The sequence below is a fragment of the Centruroides vittatus genome, unplaced genomic scaffold, assembly GCF_030686945.1.
Source record: "Centruroides vittatus isolate TY-2023 unplaced genomic scaffold, ASM3068694v2 contig_877, whole genome shotgun sequence".
NCBI lineage: Eukaryota > Metazoa > Arthropoda > Arachnida > Scorpiones > Buthidae > Centruroides > Centruroides vittatus.
The window spans coordinates 126,598-150,558 of record NW_027122569.1 but is presented as its reverse complement, the minus strand read 5'-3'; the positions used below and the strand labels follow the sequence as shown (position 1 = coordinate 150,558).

Below are 23,961 nucleotides of genomic sequence, written 5' to 3'. Positions count from 1 at the left end.
TTCGTCTAAGAAACAATAAACAATTTCAACCAATTCTCTTCGATTGTTTCGATTGTGTGTAAGCTAGAAGCAATATATTATGGCATATATGACGTTTGAAAATGTCGACCAATTGATTAGTGCGGCAGAAGTTTATCTACGAAAACAACGAGATTGTCATTTTGTATGTCATCTAGGTACAGGTACGTTTGGATACGTTACCGAAATTTTCGATTATCAAAGGTCACGTTTATTAGCAGCTAAAATTGTTAAACAATACACCAAAGGTGAAATCAAATTCTGGAAAAAATTATATCACCCTAACGTTTTACCAGTCCACGAAATTATACCATTCATTGGTAAATCTTGCATATTTTTGATGCCATTAAAGGTATGTACGCTAAAGGAAGCCATAATGCAAAAGGAATTTCTTTACGGTTTACACAAATATCTCTTCACTAAACAGTGGATTTATCAAATATTATGCGGCCTTTCTTACTTACACAACAGTGGGTTGGCTCATCTCGACATTAACACCGAAAATATCCTGTTATCGGAAACTAAGAATGCAATTTTGGCCGATTTTACCTACCTAACATCCATAAATGTACTTGTAGAAGCATACCAGATAGGTAGCGAATTACCTTACAGAGCTCCTGAAGTACGAAGGTTCGAAGAAAATCATTACTGTACTTCAGCATGGTTTCTACCAGAGAAAATCGATCTATGGTCTTATGGTATTGTGGTTTTGGAGTTACTGACAGACAGATATTTGAATCATAAGGTGGAGAATTGCTACGATGTTCGAATTGATATGGAAGAGATACTTTTCTGGCTTGATGATATACTTGTTGAACGTAATTTATTAATTATCATGAAGGATTCGTGCGCATTTTCAGGTTTTAGACTTGAGGAATTAGATTCCTGTTCGGGATTTCTTCGACTTTTTCTGCAGGTTGATCCGGATAACAGGATATCCACTGTTAATGCTCTATCGCATCATTTCCTTACACCTTTCTGTAATTCTGTGCAGAAGATACATAATTACAAAAGAGTTCCTAGTTGCATAAAGATTAAACAAGGTAATTTATAATAATTTGGGGCTAGGTTAAGGTATAAAAATTAAATTAATTAAAATTTAAAAGTGTATCCAATAATTTTTAAAAAATATATTAAGAAAGTTTGTGAGAGCTCTTTAAAAAGATGTCAAAAATATTAAGAAGTAATTATAAAGTTTTTATATTTTTAAAATTTAAATTTTTATAATTTAAAATTTTGCCGTTTTGGCGCTACGATTTCATTTATCAGAATCATTATTACGTCACGAAATTTAAATTTTAACGTTGTTAATTTGTCGATTACAAGAAAATATAAGCGGTGACGTCAATTTCACGTAATAATAAAAATTAAAAATAACGAACTTTTTAAGAAATTTGAATTTAAATCGCTAAAAAACGATTTTTTTTCTTTTTTCAGGGAAAACTTTTACAAGAAATACTTCAAAAACATCAAACGCAAATTTAAGCCATTTGCAAGGGATTAACCCCGTTGAAAAGAAGGCAAATAGTATAAATTTAAAATATTCTTTCGATGAATTAGCAAATTTGCAAGCAGGATACTCACAAGAAGATGAACTCTCATCTAGAAGTTTATCCATTCATTCTGTGAAGAGTAGCGAAAATTTCAAATTTTTCAACGAAAATATAGGACAAAGCGGCGACGATAAAGTTGAAAAAACTTACAAAAAAGACAATTCCACAATATATTTTACTCCGGCAACAATTTCTGATGAAGCAAACTCGATTTTCCGTGTTACGAAAGTGGATGAAGATGCGGAAGATGAAGACGAAGAAACGAAACATAATGGCTTCAGATCATCGAAAAGTGATGAAAGTAGAGTTTACGGACAGACAAATGTACGAACGTTCTTCGTAAGACCCAGAATATACCAAATTTCAACGGAAGAGGAAAGTGTATCAGAGATTCTAATTACAGATTCGATCGCTTCTGTTAAACGATCATCAGGATCGAATATAACGGTTTGTGCCAAAGGTTTGGATAAATTATTTGCATTTTTGACATATTTTTTCCCTTTATTTTTAATTTTTCTATTAATAATAATAATAATAATCTATATTTTGTTTCCAGCGAAGGGTGATTTTAGACGTCTTAACTTCACCAACTGTGTGATTAGAGCCATCAGAAACGTACTGAAAGTCCTTAATTTTAAAAATTCTCATTCGAAATTTAAAGTTGGGTGAGTTTTTGATTATTTTTGTTGATATAATCTTTTCTAATTCTAATTTTTTTTAAAGAAACACGTTCTTTAAAGTCTAGAAATTTTTATGAGATCCTCTTTGATAACTGAATGTTATCAGTATGAAAAATATCAGATTACCTACGAAATTTCTTACAAAAAATCCTCTTTTATTGTATTTTTTGATATTTTAGGATATATTTTAAACATTTTTCTTTGAGTTTTATCTGAAAATATTTGTCAGAAAATCGGAATTTACCCGAAAGATGCTTATCTACCAATGGAAAGTAACTTAAGAAAAATTTAAATAACATTAAAAAAATTGGGGATAATTTTATATTTTTTAAAAATTAAATTTAAAAAAGAAATAGAAAATATTATTTTAAAATAAATTTAATTAAAATATTAAATTTAGAAATAATTTCTTTTACTATTTTTAGAGGGAAAGAATTAAATAAAGTCGTGATAAGAGGATAAAGGGGAAGAAATTAATTTTTATTTGATTTTCTAAAAAATTTCATTTATTATATTTAAAAAGTCTTTGTTTTTTAAAGATTTAAGTGTAGAATAATATTAAAAATATCATAAATTTAATCCTCAATGATATGAAGAAGGCAAGGAGGAGAGGGGGAACAGAAGGATGAGGATGTTGAGATGGAGAAGAGATGGAGTAGATTATATTATTTTTATATAAATTTTTTAAAAGATATTTCTTTAATTTAGTCAAAAATAGCCTTGTATATCTTTATCAACTACATAATAATAGAATTTTGCTTCTCTGGCTATTATATAACAGAGGAAAATGTAGAAATCCCTCAAGAATTCTACTCAGGGGACTATAAAACGTCCAGAAATGTAAAAAAAATTATGGGTTTTTTTTCTATATGTATAAATTTTAGTGTGTGTGTTTAACTATAAAATAGGATTTTTCATTAACTTTAATGTAGATCATGTACATATATAACTACACGAATAGTTTATTTTTACATAAAATTAATTTAAAAAAATACATTTTACAGAAAGGAAGATAAAGAAAAACTGTATAAATTCCCGAAATTGAAGTAAAAATATACAAAAATTTCACGAAAAACTCATTAAAATCCGTGTAAAAAGTGGCGTATTTTATTCGTATAATTCTTTATCATACAATAATAAATACATATAAAAAATTTGGTATATTTAAAATACGAATTTTTCGTAAGTGGCCCACCAAACAGTTGGATGAATCCAATTTGGTAGATTTTCTAAAAAATCCGACACGCTTGACGTAGGATGATCCAAGTAATGGCATATAAAAGCCACATCTAATAAAGTCTGATTTAATAATAAATATTCTCTTGGTATCTGAAAGAATTATTAAATATTGAATTATTAAAGAAGATTTTCTTTTTAGAATTTACTTTAAAAAAATTAAATTTATTATATTAATTCTCTTTCTTCCTCCATTTTGCCAGTGTTCATGTTAAATAAAGCGTGAAGGACAGAGTTCTTCTTACCCATAAATCGATCCAAAAATTCCAATTTTCTATAAGTTTTCCGTGTGTATAATAAATGAAATAAACTGGTCTTCCTTTCCAGTACATAATCTTATTTAATTTTTCGGGTTTTTTTGATAAAGACCACCCTCGAAGCGCTATACCTTCGCTTGGTGATATGGCAACGTTCATCCTATTTGAACCTAATTTTTAGGAAAAATTTTGATGGTATCTAAGTTTAAATAGCTTAAAATGATAAAAATTAAGTAAGTTTAATTATATAAATTTAAAAAATCCTAAAATATTAATTTATATTTGAGTTATAAGTATTATTTTGTCGTGTTTGAGCGCTGCGGCGCGACCGTCGCGCCAATGAAATGCGCTAATACATTAGCTTAAAAATATTCTTTGCTATACTTTTAAACGTTTTAATAGATATAAATTATTTTATTTCACTAAATAAGTTAAATTTGTAATAAATATAAGATTTTTTATTAAAATTTTTTGGAAATATTGACTATTTCGCGTTGTCGCGTGCGCTGACTCGTCATACAGTAAATAATTCAAATATTTAAAAGTTTTTAGATTTATTTTGTAAATTATAGTAAAATATTATTATATATAATATTCTAAAATGTCATAAATTTACGTAATTTATTTGGTTTATTAATATATTCGATAATTTATAAGGAAATGTTAAGAAATACTTCGCGCCGCATCGTCGCGTCGCGTCGCATCGATCGATATTGTACACAGTACAGCTGCTTCACAACGTAATTGTGTAATTACACAAGCTGCTCATAGTTACATTCTCAATAAAAGTAAACAAATTTACTATATGAGTGCATAAAACTAAGATTGTACTTCTTATAGAGTCACAGAAAGAGCCAGAAGAGCTACAATATTCATCTTGAACACTTGAAAGCAGTTCAAGATCTAATGAAGGGTTAAGTAAAATAACACGCGAATGACTGTTCGATATGAGATTTGCATAACATGAAATTTAAACGTACGTATGTGAGGCTGTACAACTTAAAATTAATTGTAACAATTGTACTCAAGTTACCCAACCTCAAGTCCTCAAGTCTGAGAATGGCTCCATATCTTGAAAAATCTTATAAACTCATTAACTAAACATCTGTCCCAAACTCTTTACTGTTGCCATTACGTAACTGTTACGTATATAAGGCTGTACAACTTAAAATTAATTATAACAATTGTATTTAATTAATGCAATCTCAAAGTCCTCAAGTCCTCTGAGAATGGCTCCTCGCCTCATGAGTTGAAGAAATTGAAGGATGTGGCTATAAAATCTGTAAAATATTTCTAGAAATAAATTTTTTAAAGTTTAAATATATAAATTTTTTCTCATAATTTCCCATAAAATGAAGAAATTTGGTCAATAAGGATGGATAAGATCTCCAAGAGAATCCATTTTCTTTAATTTATAAATGGGTAGGAAACGTCATAAGAACTGGAAGAATTAATCGATTGATTAATTTCTAACGAAGTAATGTTAGAAAATTTTCTACACAGAATATTTAGATTTATTTTCTTCTCTAAAGGTAATTTAACAGCACTCTACAGACTCGTAGATTTCTCGCTAAGTAAAAATAATTGTCTATCGAGTATCTTCTCCAGCTTCATAAATTCTCATAAAAATTATGTTAAGAATCGATACAGAGTTAAAAAGTACATAAAAAAAATCTGGCATTAAAGAAAGTAAAGGATGATATTTACCTTTGACAATAAATGTCAATCTATAAACATTTTCTGTAACAGCGTGCAAGGAAACTAACTTGAACATCCTCTCCTTCTTCAGAGAAAATTTCGTCTCTGTCTTTAAATAATAGCTCTTCCTAGTATAAAATACGGTTTAAGATCAAATATTACGTTTCCCCAATGCCAAATGTTAAAGGTTAAAGGTCAGAAACCTCACTTAAATCTCGAAATGAGTGGAAGATGGAAGGGCATCCCGCACATTAATTCCTCTTGGCAGGATATTTTTTGGGCCTTTTTAACCTGGCTAACTTCTTCTGTTAATGGTTCTATGCCCACGGCATCGTTAGGAACCAGCCACAGACCCGAATCGGATTTATGAACTTCTCCTTTAATATTCCTATAAATTCTCTCCACGTTCTGAAAGTATGAAATTTTTAAGTAAACAATTTTACAGATCAAACTGTATAAATCATCGGAATGTATACTTATAAATAAAATACGTTACTACTATAAAATATAACTGAGGAGTTGGGCCACGTATCTCATCTCCTGAATATGGAAATGACATTTTAGTAGAGAAGACCAAGAGCAAAGTAATAACGTTAATGCTGGCTAAAGTACCGACCAACCATGGCAAGTAGTTGTGCACCGGATGAGATATCTGGACGAGAGTTAGCTGGAAGAAAAACGTATATTTTATATGTTCAACATATTTAAACCTTAACTAGCCAACTAAACGTTATAGAGGAAGGCTATTTGTCTAGCTTGTATGCCCAAAATATATTAAAATTCGTTAAAGAAAAGATTCTTTATATGTCCAAAATTCGTCGAAGATGCTTTATGTCCGAAATCTATGGAAAGAGATGCTTTGTATGTTCAAAACGACGTTTTTGTCGAAAATCGTTTGAAAAAAACACACATTGTATGTCAGAATTCATTAACGAATATTTTTTGCATGCCTAAAAGCCATTAAAAAGATCTTAGGCATATCATAACTCATTGAATATACTCTTTTATCCAAGACCTATCGAAGAAGATCCGTTGCATGTCTAAAAAGATATTGAAGAATCCTACAATCATCCGTTTGTTTGGCAAAACCAATGGAAGAAGACCCTTTGTACTTCCCAAAACTCGAAGGACGTCTCAGGAGTATTTCTAAAATACTCCTGAGATGTCCTGAGGCTCCTCAAGATTTAAACGCCTTCAAATATAAACAATCGTCTACAGTTGGCAAGTTAAGAGTTGAAACAATCGACACAAACTTACCCAATAAGAAACACACGAAAATGTTAACAGAGCAGTTGTGATGCCAATGATGATATCAGGATGTGTTTCGTTTCCCATTCTGCCCATACTGGGCACGAGAAGAAGATATATCATCCAACACGTGTATATTGTAATTACGAGTGGTATTATCTGCATTGCAAAGTGAAGTAAAAGTAATAACTTAGGTTTGCCACGTGATTCTGGAAAATAAAATTGATTCGTTTGGAATTTTAAGCCACTTTTCCTACATTTTCCTATAGAAAACTCACCTCTTATTGCCGAAAAATCTACTAAAAGGCGCCCTAAGAGACTTCTAATAATAGTTGGAAATAGTACCCAAGTGATACAAACGTAAGCCACTTGGTAATCGCATCTAGATAGGGTACAAGTTAAGATAATCCAAAAAACCCTTGTGGAATCATAAAATTTATCCTCGGCTAGCCAGTCTAATCGGTTGGTCTGTAAGAAAAATCACAAAATATGTAAAAAAAAATTTGATTTTTTTTAACCTACCCTTCGCACTGTATCACGCGTACCTTCCTTCTAACGTAAGCAGCAATCCAGTGCGTTGTTATGAAGCAGGCTAAGGACGGACATACGTACAGACCCACTATCCAATAGGTTTTAGTGTACCAAGTCATGGAATGTCCCGCTATCTCCAAAATTACACCTAAAGCAGCATTCCATCCGGTTGCTAGTGAGCAGCCGAAAGCAGTAACAATAAAACCGGAGAAGATATCAATAACGTGATCTCCTAAACTGGTTCCTATTTAAAAACAGGAGATAAAACTTGTTAAATTTTTTTTAAACATTAAATATATATATATATATATTTGATGATAAACCTTCAACTCTCTCTAGTTTTATCTTAATTGCCATTTCTAAAATTGTCAGAAGACATATTATCTCGCTCATAACAGTGCCAAGTCGAGTGCTGTATGATACCAGGAAGCATCCAAGGACATCAAAATATACAAATTTTGCATTTTTAAATGGTTCCGGATATAATAAATACGGTGATTTTAGCAGTTTTTTAATTAGTGCCAACAAATCTTTACCTGAAAATATCATAAAATTTCTCAGAATCGCAACAATTAAAGCAATTGCAGCTACTTTAACAATTACCTGTCCTACTGAATTTCTGCAAAGCGATCTTCGAACCATTATCATATTTGGTACGTTGAAGGTAGCCATTTTGTGCGTAAGATAAATCCAAACCTAAAAAAATGGCTAAACGGATTAGGAAATTGGACCTTCGAGTGGATTTTTGGAAGAGGAAAACGTACCTGGCCACTTTCCAATATGGCAGAAAGCCTTAAAATCCGTGTGCCTCCAGAAAACTCCACTGTTAACTATCTCTTGAATGATGATGGATGCCAAGGGCGAAGTTACGCTGTAAGCGAATCCTTCTATCATCCACGTGTTATCTGGTCCTAAATTACATAAAGAATGGTCCTTAAATTGTATAAAAATGTTATATTTTTAAGCATTTATATACCTGCTTCGATGGCCGTTAATCTCCCTTCAGTGCCAATGCTATCCATGTTAATAAATGCTGTGACGTTTTTACTCCAGGGATGCTTAGTTACAAATCCGTGGGCAGACTGACGTAGAAGATAAAAAATTATTTATGTTTTTTATAGAGGTTTTTTTGAACTCTCTTTCAAAGATTTTAGCGTAAAAGAGAGGAAATTTAGGGATTTTGTTGAGGGTAAAGTGTTTTTGTGATGTTTTCTGTGTTTCTTGAAGGTGAAGAAGTCTGGAAAGAGCATGAAGAAGTTATGGGGTGCTCTTCAAAATCACCGTCACTTTTATAGGGATTTTTGAATGGAAAGGGTACGAAGCTTTAAAATAATCTTAAATATAATAGGAGCTATTTTTAAGTCTTGTAAATAGAAAAGAGCAAGAAGAATAGGAAAGTCTATTTAAAACACACTAAAAAATAAATGTTTTAAATACGAAATTTCTCAAATTCTATGTTCTTTTCTATTAAAAAAAGTAAGAAAATAAAGTAAAATGAAAGACTATAAGACGAAGAGTTGTTTCATCAGAAGAAAGAAGTAAGAGGTATGAAGTAACAGGTGTTTTTCGAACACTGGAGAGGCTATTTTTCTGTAATGTTGACAACGGGAAAGGCTGATGTGTCTTTAGATACAAAAATTACATAAAAAATACGTACTAAATGTGTATATTCGCTAGCAGCACAGAAGAGGAAGACAATAGAGTTCTCAATAGTCGATTCGTACTGCGAGATGACGTAGAGTAACTCGATCATGACCGAACAATGGAAAGCGCTAGAAGTAGCACCTAACAAATAGATAAACTGTATCATCATAACACTAATTAAACTAATGTAACCCCAGCAAACACACCTACATTAAATATTTAAATATTTTTCTACACCCTCCACAATCTGTTCTTTGGTATTAACATAAATATGCCCTTTAAATATAATTAAATTATACTTTTACGTAGCCATTTTATGTTATAAACATATGCTACAATAAGCTGTATATTTTAGTATAATTAGATTATATATACCTGTACTACTTGGTAGTGTGTCGTAGTGACATGCCAACAATAGACTTGGGGAGTTCGGGGGTCCAATTTTAGCCACTAAATTCGTTACTGCTCTATAATATACGGTCATCCCGTCTACGAAGTCTGTATAGAAGTGCCCACTGGCTGGTTGGAATTGTATACAAAGGGGGTTGGAAGTTTTGCTGTGTTTTCTGATGTTCCATAACTGTTTGAGGATGTAAATGCTGGCCGATCGTTCCCTCGAGCTTCCTGTGGTCCTGGAGCCGAAATTGGTGATCGTTCTTAGCAAAATTCGTGCTCTAGTCTCGTTAAATTCAACTCCAGTGCTAGAATTCGTGTTCGGGGGTGCTGAAAATGGAGAATCTTCATCCCATTTTTCTCCTTGTGTGATATACCTCAGTATGGTCGTTAATACAAACACCAATTTATACATTACTATCTTCCAACTGTACTTGTTGTGTGTACAGGTAAAGGGTGTCACACCTGTTATTATATCAGGTGATGTGAATGCGGTATGAGTAGGGAATAAACTCGTGCAACTGTCATTTTAATATCATTTGCTGGCTTTTATTTGTGAATATTTTATAAATTTCATGAAAATGTATTTAATTAAATTGCTTTTAAACTTTTTAAAGTTAATTACTTTTATACTAAAAGCTCTATTTTTTAACGCTTAATTAAGTAATTTATTAGTCTTCTTTCCACATTTTAAGGCTTTTCGCCTTATTTAACTCCTCTGAATTGTAAAAAATATCGTAAAATAGAGCTTTAAGAAAGCTTAAATACAAAAAGAAAGCCTTAAAGCGAACTATAAGAGGCATTTCTAGTGTAAGGTTTAATTGTATTATCCCTTATCTTCATCCTGCTTTAAGTCTGAATTTTAATATGTTCGTCTTCTTTAAGGCATATTAAAATACGCTTTAAAGAGGGTTGGAGATGAAGCAAGCCTTTGAGAATTTATATTATAAGCCTTTTAAAATTAATTTACGGTGTATTTTTTAAACCACTTAATTAAGTCTTTTTTAAGGCACACGTTAAAAGCCTTTAACATCCTTTAAAGGATTTCTAAACACGTGGTTCGGTGTTTTAAGCTTTATAAAATCAGGCTTTAGTAGAGAATTTAAGCCTTTAACATCCTTTTAAAGTATTTTAATCCAATTAAGGCTCCCTTATAAATATATTCTTAATGCTTTTATGTAGTAAATTTCAGTCTTTATTAAGGCTACTTATACTTTTCTTAAGGCTCTACTGAGCCTCTGAATATATGTATTTAATCTAATTACATTTTTAAAAGTACTTTAATAATTTAACACGTTTTATAGCTTTTAAAATGATTTAAAATACAAAAAATACGAGAAATTTTTAAATTTTAACAACACATATTTTATTTTTTTCGTTAATGAAAATTTATTTATTTTTACATCAACGACTTAATAATTACAATAAAAATAAAAAATGATAATTGACATTTTATTGGACAACATTACACAAATTTTATAATAAAAAAAAATAATAATAAAAATAATAATAATAATAATAATAATAACATATACATTTTAATTTTCCAAAACAAAAATAATAAAATAAATTAAAAAATTCAAATTATTAATTTAATTAAAAATAAAAAAAAAGTCTTTGTTACAGGGATGGAATGTAATACGTGTCTCCATCTAGGGACAAATTTTAAAACTAAATTAAATAATACCCCCTGTTTTTTAAAAAGTGATTATTTTATTTATTTATTTTTAAAAAAATATTTAAATGATTTTTTTAAAATTATAATAATTATAAATTTTAATTGGTTAATATATTTTCAAATTTGGCAGAAGTTCTGACCCGAAACCAAGAAATAAAACAGTTTTTCCTCGTCTAAATAATCACCGGACCTTATCCATGGTCAAACTTTAATTATATTTATATATAAAATTATTTTCTCTTTAATTTTTATAACATTAAATTACCTTAAATTTAAGGCCTTAAAGAATCAAAAAATACGTTAATAAAATTATATAAATTTGAATATAAATAATAATAATAATAAATGACAAAAATTTAATTTAATTTTATAAATTTTAGACCAAAATAATAAAATTTTTTAGAAAAAAAAAATAAATTTTTTAAAGTCACTTTAATGTGCGTTAATGTACCTTTAATTATCTCCGAATTTTTTTATTTATTTTTTTTGTGTGAATGTGAATTTTTAAGTGGTAAAGTTTAATTAAAAATTAACTTTAAATAATTTTTTAGGTATTTAAAAATATAACAGGAAGAGGATCTTTCAAATCGTATTGAACTAAATATAGATTACGAATGGATAACCTGATACAAGTCGGACTAAATTTAACCAATAACCTAAGGCTTTATAACATAAAAATAAAGAAAGAAAGAAAAAAAAAACTGGATCAGGACAAGTTCTACAAAACATTTTTTAGAATGAACATTATATAACACGACTAATAATATTTTTTATTAATTTTTTCCACGTATTAAATTACCACATTTCCAAAAATTTGCGTGTAATACGCTTGAGGGTGGTCTAAAAGCCAGTTAGCCGTTTTCAATACTTGAATTTACGTCTTATTTTGTTAGAAAATTGTATCATAATTCATACCATATTTTTCGTTCATCCTGCACGATTTAAATTACTATAAATATACAGCGTATGGACCTAACTTTAAATACTTTTAATTATTACTTATATATATATATATAGAGAGAGAGAGAATGTGTGTGTGTGTGAGGTTTAAAGTCGGTTAATCATTGCAAAGACTTGAATTTCTATCTTACTTGCTAGTAAATTCGTACCAAAATCGGTACAGTTTTCGGCTTAGAATTCGAATTCAAGAGTGTACCCGAAATTCATAGAAACAAATCACGATTAACTGACTCTTGGACCATCCTGTGTGTATACATAAATACACAAATGCCTTTATTTTATAAAAAAAATACAATTTTTTTAAATGTATAATTACTTGAACATATACAAATTAATTCCTCCATTTTGTATAAATATATATATATATATAATTTATATAATTTTTTCTTAAGCTTTAAATTTGAGCAAGTGTAGTCATGTGGAAAGACTAGTTTATCTCTAAAATAAAAATTATATTTATCAGTTGAGTAATCAAGAAAATCAGGGAAATATTTTTGTTCAATTTTATAATATATATATATATAATTTTTTATATGTGGAGGAATATATTTAATTTAAAAAAGTATGATATCACAATACTCTTCGTTTAAGTACCATAATTTCGTTCAAATCTTTGAAGAAATTTCGTGAAGTTGTCGGAAATTTTTTCGTCTTCAACACTTATATTTTTCACATTTTCCAGTCTCTGCTGATAATGCTGCTGCTTTAAATATACCCATTTTCGGTTTCATCCACGACGGTACCAATTTTTCCATCACTCTATATATACAGACATACACACAGACGGTTAAATAAATTTGAAATAAAGATACGGATTTATATTAATTAATTAATAATTATTTATTTAATTAGTATTTTAACTTTGTAAGCATTCGTTTGAGGTCATTTTTATTATTATAGAATGCACGCGATTTAAATAAAATAAAATTTTTAATTTAATTTTAAAAAATTAAACATAAAATAAAATAATAATAAAAAAAAGAGGTCAAGTGCAAATGCTATTTCTATTCTCGGCCAATTGAGTGTACAGAAGCGTTAAATGTTCATGCAACGTGGCCAAATATTCTCTTTAACGTTGTTAAACGATGTATTTGTTCAGTCTGTTACCAGCTTTAATAACCTTAATATATATTTTTTTAATTTATATTTTTTATATTTTTAATTTTTTATAAACTTTAAACCATGTTTTTTAAAACTATACATTAAGCATAATTTTTTAAAACAATAATAATAAATTAGGCAACGAAATTCGGTCGTGTGAACAGGCTTCTACATTTATTCCAAAAAAAATATTAAATTTATATTTAAATTTTATATAAAATTAAATTATAATTTTGTAGTAAAAATTTATTTTTTGATTTTTCTTTATTTTCCGTTTGTAAAAATTCAAAAAAACAAAAAAAATTATTTTATTTCTTTGTTTTAATAATTTAAAATTAAATGAATCAGTTTCAGAAATTTAAATTTTAAATAATCAATTTCAACAATGTAAAATTAATCGATCGATTTCAACAATTTAAAATTAATCGATCGATTTCAACAATGGAAAATTAATCGATCGATTTCAACAATGGAAAATTAATCGATCGATTTCAACAATGGAAAATTAATCGATCGATTTCAACAATGGAAAATTAATCGATCGATTTCAACAATGGAAAATTAATCGATCGATTTCAACAATGGAAAATTAATCGATCGATTTCAACAATGGAAAATTTTAATTAAAATTAAAATCGAAACAGAACAATTAAATTAAAAATCGTCTGTTTCACCATTCAAACAATTGAAATTAAATAATTTATTTTTATATCTTAAAATTTAATTGAATTAATTGTTTTTCATTATAAAACAACATTAATTTTTGATTATAATTAAATAATTTCTTAATTAATTTTAAATTTAAAAAAAAATTATTTTTAAATAAATAAATGTGGTTTATTTAATTGTTTATTTAAAAATAATTTTGTATATTTAAATTATTTATTACGTTAAAAATTCTTTAATTATATTTAATAAATTTAGTTCATACAAACTTTTAAAAAAAATTAAAATATGTTCGACCTGATTTAATAGAAAAAATATTCAAGGACATGTTTTAAGTGTCTTAACACGGAAATATATATGTATATATATATTTTTTTTTTTGTGTTGGAAGATATATATTTATAAGGTTTTATAAAAACTTACCCTATCATGGGTGTCTTTCCTTGTAGATCTTTCATGGTCTTTCCAAGTTCACACACAACTCTATTCATGCATTCTTCATTTTGTAGAGCGGCTTGATACAGGCGTGCATATTTTTCCAATTTTTCACCATGCTCCGTTTCGGGGTCCGTGGCATCCCTCTTTTTTCTTCCACTGCTTACCAGATTACCACTAACGCTGGGTATGAGAAGTCCCAATCCAGCTAATGCTAACATGGGCATGATGAGGGAACTCAAACCATATCTCTTATTCTGATTGCTGGCCCCATAAGAGCTTTGTTGAGGAGAATAACCGGGGTAAGATGCCATCTGAGGGAAGTAACTCGAACCAGATGGTGCATAACTGACCGAAGGCGGGTAAGAGTAAGACGGGTGACTGCTATAAGATGGCATACCATAACCGTATCCACCTAATCCACTTAGTCCATAAGTCCCGTGTGGCGAGTAGGAAGGTGTTTGCACGTCATAATGACTTCCGGGCCTTATTGCGTAAGAATGGCTTGTGCCGGGTGCTGTTGCGTAGGCGTGGGTGGAAGAACTTCCGGAATACATGTTGTCGTGGTGTGCCTTCTTCTGTACGGGGTAGTAGTAGTAAAGATTTCCCTGAGATAAAGGTTGGTTCTTGAAATTTGTTGACGATGAACTAGATGATGGCGAGTAGGATGCATATTCCTCTATCTTCGTGGATGCTGCGGCTGTTATGCCCACGACCATCAACAGCAGACAATTTGGCATCATCTTCTGGCTAAGGAACAGGACAGAAAGGTGTCGTCAGTTAGAATTCTCGGGGAAGCAAAAGAGAAATATTGTTTTAAAGATGTGTTCTATCTTACAACTATCTCTTCGTGGGAGTAAGTGTGTCTTTATGTTCTTAATGGATGACCCGTGGTATTGAGGGAAAATATAAAGAGACGGCGAACAAACTTGACCTATAAACATACAACCTAGAACGTGATGTAAAGATTTCCTGTTATACACACGGGGACATGGTTACTAAATCAAGGTCAAGATCAAAAAGAAATTTTTAAACAGCTCCGACATGCAAACTGAAACTCTTCGCAAACTAGACATTCTTTTACATTTATACGAATTATGCGAAATCGTATGGAAATTTTGCCTCGAATTTCATGAAATTCTGTTATAAAAATAATTTAACGGGCGAAATTTTATAATAAGAAAAGCGAATGGTTTAAAGACACGTCTTCGAGTTGTGCTCTAATAAAACTACACTTTTAACAGATTTTCTACGTGATGAATAGTATAAATTTCAATTTTCTAAAGTGAATAAATAATTCTAAACGTTAAAAAACACTGTAAAATTTCTATACCGACGAGCGTAATTAAATTACAAGCACTTAAAAGACTTATATTTAACTTACCCTTTACCTTGATAATCTCACAATCCTGCACACAACACACAAATGACTACCTGACAGATCACAACTGTTAATTTTTTTAACTGATGGGGCTATGGTTAAATACAAAGGACGGTTACGTGACGTCGTCGGGGGTCGAAACACGAAAAACTATTGGCTGGCAGACGTCACGTGTACTCGAGTTTTTGGAAGAGTTACGTTACGTAACGGTATATGTACTTGAATGCCATCATTCAGACCTACTTCTGTACGTAGAAAAAAAAACAAAATAAAGAAAAGAAAGATACTAGTAGAGCAATAGCCTTAAGGTATATCTTCTGTTTGACCGTATCTACGAGAGGGGGGTCTATATTTAGGATAGTTTACCTTCAAATTGCTTCTGAGCGAGTCGAATCTTCCGCGTTCTCTTCAGGTCATTGATCCGATTCGTCAGGACCAAGTTCATCTGTACACTCTTTATAAATTGATTTTGATCTTCTCAACTATATATACATACATACTTTTACACGGAGGCATCTTTCTACTTCGTGTCTGACTTATGTACAACAGTACAATCTATTTATTTAATGTACAGCGCATTTACGGAACATATCCTGTTTTTTCTATATCGCAGCTTCAATGCCACTTTTTTTTTTAGTTCTAACAAAATTTAACCCTCTTCTAAGCCATTTTTATATACAGTTTTATATTATTTTAATTAAATTTTTTGCCAAAATTTCGAATAGGAATTAGACGGTTCGTAATTATGAATCGTCGTCTAATTCCTATCCCCTGAGGGCATTTTATATTCGATTTATTAGTAAAATTTTGCCCCTCTGTCATACAAAAAAGTAAATTATGTAGTTATATTATTATATTCCTACTGTAGAACGATCTAAAAATACATCTTAATGGGTTATACTTCATCATAAATGAGCATAGTCTCTACTAAAATAACACGTTACTACATTATAATTAATTAAAATTTATGTTTAGAAGGCTATAAATAAAAGTCTTGAACACGTTTCCAGAGGGTAAAATTAATTAAAACACGTGAAAAATCTGTACAAAGATCGAATATAATTTGTTACCGAAGGTAAGCAATCAATTACTAGAGAATTTTAATTCATTAAACTTATCTCTTGTTCCAACAAATTGCTTTTTTGGGGGATTATCTCGGCAATAGTAAAGGTCAAAGGTCACATTTTGAGTGTAGAAATATAGCTGGAATCTATAAATACATATAAATTGAACATAATATTCATTACAAGAGCATAAATCACGTTAAACACTAATAGATTAAGTTCCTCTAAAAAATCGTATTTTCTTCCTTTTAGTAAAAAAATATAAAATTATTATTTTCCTGCTTTTATATTTCCTCTAATCGTAGATTATGTTTCTAAAGAAACGTTTATATGTTCCTGTAATAAAATAAATTCTAATCTTTTGTACTAGTTTCGAATCTTGTACGCCAAACTCAATTTGCATATGAAACCGTTCTTCCTCCCTTATCTACATACAGAAGTATATATTAACACGGGGTTGGATGTTGGATAATATTATGTGGTAAATAAGTAATTTCTACAATAAGATTAGGTGTTATGTAGCTAACTATAAATACACATGCTCCATTTTCGTTAGATAGAAATCCAGCTTTCCCATGGAATACACGTAAAGATTTATGTTTTTGCATGGAGTTAGATATACAAATGAGCACCTAAACATAATTATATGGTGGAAAATAAGTCTTTTATACAATAGAATTAACCATTAATTGACTAGGAACACACATAATGGCAAATCCTCGATTCTTCATAGAACTCCAGCTTTCCAATGGAACACATAAAGATTCGTACTTTAACATAAAATTGGATGGTAAAATGTGTATCTGAACATAATTATGTGGTGACAAATAAGTAATTTATATAATATAATTAACCGTTAAACAATTAGTAACACGTATACGGCCTTAATTCTTCGTAGAACTCCAGCTTCCCAAAGGACACACGATACATCCTGGATTCTCATGGAAATCCAGCTTCCCAATGGAACTTACAAATATTTGTACTCTAACATAAAATTATATAGTAAAATGTGCTCCGAAATATAATTATGTAGTGGAAAATAAGTCATTTATACAACATAATTAAGCATTAAATAGCCATCTACACGCTCGTAACCACGATCGTTCATCAGACAAGACTCCATCTTGCTAATAAATTATAAAGAAAAATATATATTTTAATAGAAATTATATAGATTAAGTAATTCATTTAAACTTTTTATCAGGTTATCGAGTCTAATTTATTAGATAGAAAAAGGAGAAAAATTGGAAATCGGTCACATAACTTCTAGGAAACGACTTTATGGATCACTAATCCACATCAACAATTTCCGTTTAGACCATCTAAGCATAAATTTCTATATTTTCCCCTAGAAAAATTTAGCACAATTATATATGAAAAAAATCTAAAAAATCCTTTCGAAAATCTAAAAAAAAAATTAGATATACAAGACTACAATAAATGCGGAGATATACAAAGATACGTGGATTAAGTAGAAGTTGTATTATATCAGTGTTCAATTTATTATCCAGATAAGGAGAAAAAGTGGATAGAAGAGAAGAAAAGAGAATAAATATAGATGTTCGATAAGTTTTCTCGCAGCTTAATGGGTGGCGTGTAGCGTGAGAAGTGGATATCTATCGAGCGTGATATCGTATATCCTGCGAATTGGGTGGAGTACAGACAACACGAACAGACACTCCGTTATCGAGGAGAAATCAAAAATAAACTCGATCACGTACCGTACATAAAAGATTATGTTTCCGAATCTGTAACCTTATATGCCATGTTAATTCGATCCTCTTCTAATTGTTTAATGCAATATTTCGAACCTCCCGCGGAGGACACCACCAATTTGTATTTTACTGTAATTAAAGTGAACCGAGTAATTTAAAACAACCTGCAAACAACGGCCATTTCTTTCGGTAGTTATTTTTCTGTTTAAACAAAATTGCACACAAAAACCGACCTGCAAACAACGACCAAACGTCAGTGGTATTTACAGACAAAAAGAAAAAAATTCATTTATTTATTTTCTTCTATTTAAATTAAATTTAATGCTTTCGTATTACGAAGGATAAAAGGATAGTTTTATAATAAATATACGGCAGAAGTGGACATAAATAAGACTGGACATAACCTAGATAAAGTGTGTTACACTAGGCATAGGCAAAGAGCAAAAGTCTAGGTCATGTGGTTTAAGATTTTCCTGCAAAGTCGTCGAGAACTGCAAACTCTTTAGGAATACGTCTCGAGTGCAGAAAAGTTCAAAGATTAGGTAATGAGGTCGATCAATTTAGGACGGTAGAAAGGGCTACACTTTGATTCGTTTCGTGTCTGCACTTGGCATTATTATGTAATAAGGAGGAAGACCTTCTTCCTCAATTTCTTCGTTAATTTTCTTTTGTTTATTATTAAAAATAGAAAAAATTTTATGTGTTTTTTCTGGTTTTATTTTTATTAAAAAATTGAATTATTAACATTAGCTTAATTGTAGTTTTCGTGTACAACCTGCGAACAACGGCCACTGACGAGAAAACAAAATAGAAAACAATAACAGTCGTTGTTTGCGGGTTATTTTGTTGTCATATCGAAAAGAAACGTTTGTGAAAAATGACCGCCGTTTAAAGGTAGCCGTTAATGAAGGTTAGACTGTGTATGTATTTAATAATATATACGTTTGTCTATCCACTGCAGTATAAACTTCTGCTCTTCTGGTGTATTTATGTTTATGAAATAGACTAAACTTTTATAACTTAATAATATAAGGAAGTAAAGAGTGATGCAAACGTCAGTTAATCGAAATGTATTTAAAAGAACTGCAGGTTGCAGGCTTTTGGGCTACCCTATAATTCGTTTTTGCTTCCATCTTTTATAAAATACACAAAAATATTACTATGTATCGAAAATTCGTGCCCATTTTTTCTGCTAGAGTTTATTTAAAGAATCATTTGATGTTTTGGAAAGTACACTCGACTGTATCTATATATAGAAGAATTATTGTTAAAAATAAAAATAAAAAACCGGGATTTACCCATCAAACTTTTAGTTTACGTGCTCTTATATAGGGCTAATATATAGACCATAACATTATTTACCATTTAAATGATTGACAGAATGCCATTCCTGCTGGAAAACTCTAAACACATTGTCCTAGTAAACATCATTATTACCTTTAAAAAAATAATAAATGCAGTAAAACCTGTTCAAAACGGAAACCTGCCTAAACGAATAAAAATTCTTCGTTTCACGGCGATTTTTACTATTAAAAGGAGAAAAAAAAACCTGTTTAAAGCGGAAAATACAGTAAAATCTGTGTAAAATCTTCCCGGTTTGGCAAGTTTCCGTTTCGAACAGGTTTTACTGTACTGGATACCGTTCGACCCCGGTTTACGCAGGTTCTACCGTATATAAATAGAGTAAATAATATTATTAATAGGTTCTTCTGGGTGTCCTAATTTCGATACACGAAAGTAGGCCTATAGATCGTTCTGCTGTGAATAAAAATACTATCTAATCCTTCATCACTGATGTACGAATAATAATAATAATAATAATAATATGTATATATATATATATATATATATATATAAATCCAATCAAATCTTGGCATTCAAAATAAAACAATCTTTTATCCGTTCCATAAAGAAACAGGTTACAGGTTAAAAAGAATTAAAATAGAATCTTTTCATCCCTATTTTCAACCTTATCTTACACTTAAACTGATGTTAAAAATAGATTAACCGAAGAAATTACAATGAAAGAATATTTTTTATAATATTTTATGAAGATAAATATTGTTTTAAAATGTACACAACTCGGTATCAGATGAAGGAAAATTCGTAGAAAATAATAGAAGATTTCTATTTAAAAAAAATAATAAAATGATTATCTTCGATTTTTGGCATTGAACTTGTGTTCTAAATATTTTTATTTATTAAAATAAATTTATTATTTATTTATTTAACAGAGGGAAAGTATATGAACACGGTGAGAAAATCCCCCTAAAGTTGGGGATTTTTTCTGTGTTAGTGTTTGTGAGGGGCACGATTTTATTTGTCCTCTTTCGAGCCGAATAACTCCTATGCCCTTTGTCAAAAATTTATGAAATTTTGCAGGGGGGTTTGCGTGTTACGGGTACTAATGCTGTTAAATTTTGAGGGTTAAAGGTCGAGGGTTTGGGGAGATAGAGGGAATCGTTACGAGGGCATTGGCAGTTGTGATTTCTTTATAAAGCTCGTCTCTTACTTTGAAAATTAAGCTTTACGTCTTTTTTTTTTAATAATTAATAATATAAAAAAATCGTAACAGATGGTGCTACGTACGATTTTAATTGTTTTTGCCTGGAAAGTTACGCAACTCGTTAATGAGGATTTATTTTTTTATTGTTTTTTTATTCAAACATAACGGTTTTTACGCTTTCTGTTCTAACTTACTTTTTGGGAATCGTTTGATTTTTAACTTGAAAATGGTCTTTAAAAATGGCCGTAATACATTAATATTTAAATTTTTCTGCTGTATTAAAGGGTGAATGAGATTTAATATCTACTGAAGCGGTTATTTAATGGCGTGTTTAAATTAAAATATAAATACATTATTACATTATATAATGATACTATATGTATATGAAAGTCGAGCAACGAGTAGAGTAACTTTCCCGGCAAAAAAAAATTTAAAATTGTAGGGGCGCCATCTGTTATCTATCTATTGTATTAAAAAAACTTTTTTATGTTATTAATTATTATAAAATGACATTAATTTTGAGGGTAGATATGAGTTTTATAAAAAAAGTTTTAAATGCTAATAACGAGTAAAATCTTCATTAAGTCCGATCCTACTCGAGATATGACACACGACCCCCCCTCTATCTCTCCCCTCTCGACCTTTGACCACCGAAACTTCACTGCAGTAGTTTGTAACGAGTTTTGATATGTTTTTGTCACTGTATCAAGAACAACATGTGTTACGTAATACGACAATAATTCTGAATGTCAAAAAAAAAGAGTCTGTGTAAGTCAACAATTTTATGTAATTTGGCACTTGCTCGAGTGGCACCAACCACTGTGTAACTGAAGTAAATATTTGCCAGGACAACAAATAAAAGGAAGCGCGAAGAAACACCAGAGAAAAAAGGAACGTAAAGACGAATCTGCTGTGAAATCACAATACAGAACACAGAACTACAAAAAAGAATGGGAGAACTTGAGTATCTGTAAAGGTATTTATAAATTTCATTAGTAGCAAGTACTTCTGCAAATTGTATTTTGTGTGTTAATGTTTGAGTATTTTTAGGACGGTTAAGTGAGTTGCCATGGCAAAGAGCACGTGCCCTGAAACACAGAAATAATAGCAGAAATAAGTGTTAATCAACAGAACAATACCGGAAAGAAGCATAAAGGGAAAGTAACTTCAGTTCTACCTGACAAACGGAAGCACATTTGTCGGTGTATTTTTTCGTAAACAGTACATTCCTTTTAACGTAGCTGATCATTTGATGCATGTGCTAAAATACTGCTTTCACGATTCAAAGATTGCTCAAACGATTGCCTTTTGAGCAATCTTTGAATCTTTTGAGCAAATCCAATTACGTTTGTCAAAGGAATCAAAGATTCCTTTGACAAACGTAATTGGATTTGCATTTGATGGTTGTAATGCAATGATGGGAGAGCACAACTTGGTATGTCATGCCCGCCGGAACTATCTTAAAATGCATGTGTCGTTTGTAAGCTTCGCTTTGCACTTATGTGCAAAGCGAAGCTTACAAGCGACACATGCATGCTGTGAGACTGGCATCGCAAGGAAAATGGCAATGATAGATTACTTCGAAACGTGGTGCCGACAGTTTTTCAATCACTTTGGACCTAGCAGTAAAAAAAAGAGCTACATCTTCAGGAAGACATCGATTCTGTGAAAAACTTCCCGCCTGTAACAGCGACTATTCCAGCCAGCAGAACAAGAAGGCGTTTATATACATTAGCACCATTAGCTGGATATGTACCACGGATTTTGAGTCCCAATGACGTTGACAGGATCCAATCCATTGATAACAAGTGGCAAAAACTACCTCGCATAGAACTTCCGGATGGCATACGTGTGTCGAAGCAAGTCGATAAATCTGTTAAAGACTCGGTGGTCCACGCGCAGATTTAAATTAATAAACGTGAAATTTTGTTCAATGACGATTCGCTTTTAATAGTTAACGTACAGTTTAATTGTTTTTATATGTATTCAAAACATGCTGTTAGATTTATAATGTAAATGGCAGTATGTCTCAATTGTTAGTAATACACACATAGGTTTCAAAAAATTAGGCTTACACAACTTAGCACTCTGTAGAACTTTTCTCAGACATTTTATTGCTCCTTGGGCTTAAAAACGTTAAGAAACTCGGGGTTAAGGTATTTTTTTATTCTCTTACCTATTGTAGCAACTGCATTACTAATTTGATCTGTCCAAAAGGTCAAAAATGGGGTTTATCCACACCCTTAATATGCTTGGTGTTGTGTTAACATATAACAAGTTACTAATGCACATTTTGTTTTTATTGGTAGTTTTTTGGTGTTGTTGTTGCATGTTAAAAATGATTTTAATTTATGTAAATTCCACTATTACTGTTAATTGCTATAACTGTAATTGTTTTGTAGGTAAACCACTTCCGGACGACATCACTTGTTTAGCTCTGATGCAGATCTCGTGTACACGGCTTGCAAAGACCAAATTTATGCCTGGAAAAGAGGAATTCGGGTATTTATATATATGATTATTACATTTTTTGATATTTAAGAATGATTTGTTTATTAAACAGAGGAACCTTAACATTTGTTGGAGCAAATAAAACTTTCCAAAAAGAATTTATGCTGTACAATTTTTTTATTTTCGGAAACACATGCAGATGCTTTTATATACTACTTCCACCTGTGTTGTTAATAAATGTTAGATAAATGAAAGAAAATAAAAATGTTTTTGGTCACTTTAATGGCACTCCTCGGGTTACTAAAACTTTTTTACACTTTTAACCGAGCTTGTATGTTTGATAAAAGAATGTTTTACTGGCAAACTTTTTACATAAACTCGAATCACTTAAACATTTGAAATATGTAACATTCTAACTTTGATGAAGATATATAAATTAAATATTTCAGTTAAAGATTACAACATACTTTTTAAAGAGATAAACATAAAATTCAATATAAGACTAGCAGTGCTTGCAGCAGTGTTTGTCTGTTGTCACCCCCCTTTTTGCACCTGCTTATAAATTAAATGGCCTCTGCTGTTCTAAGTTTTGAACATCGTAAATTTTTTGTACTATTTTTGCCTCTCCCCTTTAGGAGGCAGATTGAATTTCTGCTAGACTTAACATTCAATCTAAAATCAACAGAGGTTATGTTTTTCCTATAAAAAATGTAATGTTTAATTTACATATTGTTATCATATTTTGA

General features: G+C 30.4%; 3 protein-coding genes and 1 long non-coding RNA gene across 7 annotated transcripts; 2 read left to right on the top strand and 2 right to left on the bottom strand.

Annotated features, from left to right (window-relative positions):
- LOC136983188 (uncharacterized) lies at nucleotides 1–1,658 on the top strand (the record flags this gene model as incomplete). The annotated part of the gene is made up of 2 exons (XM_067279843.1): nucleotides 1–1,061; nucleotides 1,456–1,658. Coding segments are annotated over exons 1-2 (1,185 nt in total), but the record flags the coding sequence as incomplete, so codon positions are not given.
- Nucleotides 1,659–1,679: 21 nt separating this feature from the next.
- LOC136983140 (uncharacterized) lies at nucleotides 1,680–3,354 on the top strand. 2 transcript variants are annotated; one of them, XR_010881987.1, is made up of 3 exons: nucleotides 1,680–2,031; nucleotides 2,128–2,231; nucleotides 3,256–3,354. It is a non-coding gene; the product is annotated as an uncharacterized lncRNA (long non-coding RNA). The 2 variants fall into 2 exon arrangements; XR_010881986.1 differs by having other exon boundaries at nucleotides 2,128–2,236.
- Nucleotides 3,337–9,715, bottom strand: LOC136983139 (endoplasmic reticulum metallopeptidase 1-like). 3 transcript variants are annotated; one of them, XM_067279777.1, is made up of 14 exons: nucleotides 9,241–9,715; nucleotides 8,879–9,006; nucleotides 8,198–8,303; nucleotides 7,986–8,132; nucleotides 7,825–7,917; nucleotides 7,545–7,757; nucleotides 7,236–7,465; nucleotides 6,969–7,158; nucleotides 6,700–6,899; nucleotides 5,942–6,109; nucleotides 5,651–5,850; nucleotides 5,452–5,570; nucleotides 3,733–3,914; nucleotides 3,337–3,580 (listed from the first exon to the last, which is right to left on the bottom strand). In XM_067279777.1, exons 1-14 carry the CDS (start codon nucleotides 9,671–9,673, stop codon nucleotides 3,416–3,418), a joined length of 2,574 nt encoding a protein of 857 aa, XP_067135878.1. In that variant the 5' UTR covers nucleotides 9,674–9,715; the 3' UTR covers nucleotides 3,337–3,415. The 3 variants fall into 3 exon arrangements, with proteins under 3 accessions (XP_067135878.1, XP_067135876.1, XP_067135879.1); XM_067279775.1 differs by having other exon boundaries at nucleotides 5,939–6,109; nucleotides 9,241–9,714; XM_067279778.1 differs by lacking the exon at nucleotides 8,879–9,006 and having other exon boundaries at nucleotides 5,939–6,109; nucleotides 9,241–9,359.
- Nucleotides 9,716–12,425: 2,710 nt separating this feature from the next.
- On the bottom strand, nucleotides 12,426–15,580 carry LOC136983176 (uncharacterized). Its single transcript, XM_067279832.1, has 3 exons — nucleotides 15,483–15,580; nucleotides 14,087–14,848; nucleotides 12,426–12,655 (listed from the first exon to the last, which is right to left on the bottom strand). The coding sequence occupies exons 2-3, from the start codon at nucleotides 14,839–14,841 to the stop codon at nucleotides 12,550–12,552; spliced, it is 861 nt and encodes a 286-aa protein (XP_067135933.1). The 5' UTR covers nucleotides 14,842–14,848; nucleotides 15,483–15,580; the 3' UTR covers nucleotides 12,426–12,549.
- Between the last annotated feature and the right edge of the window lie 8,381 nt (nucleotides 15,581–23,961).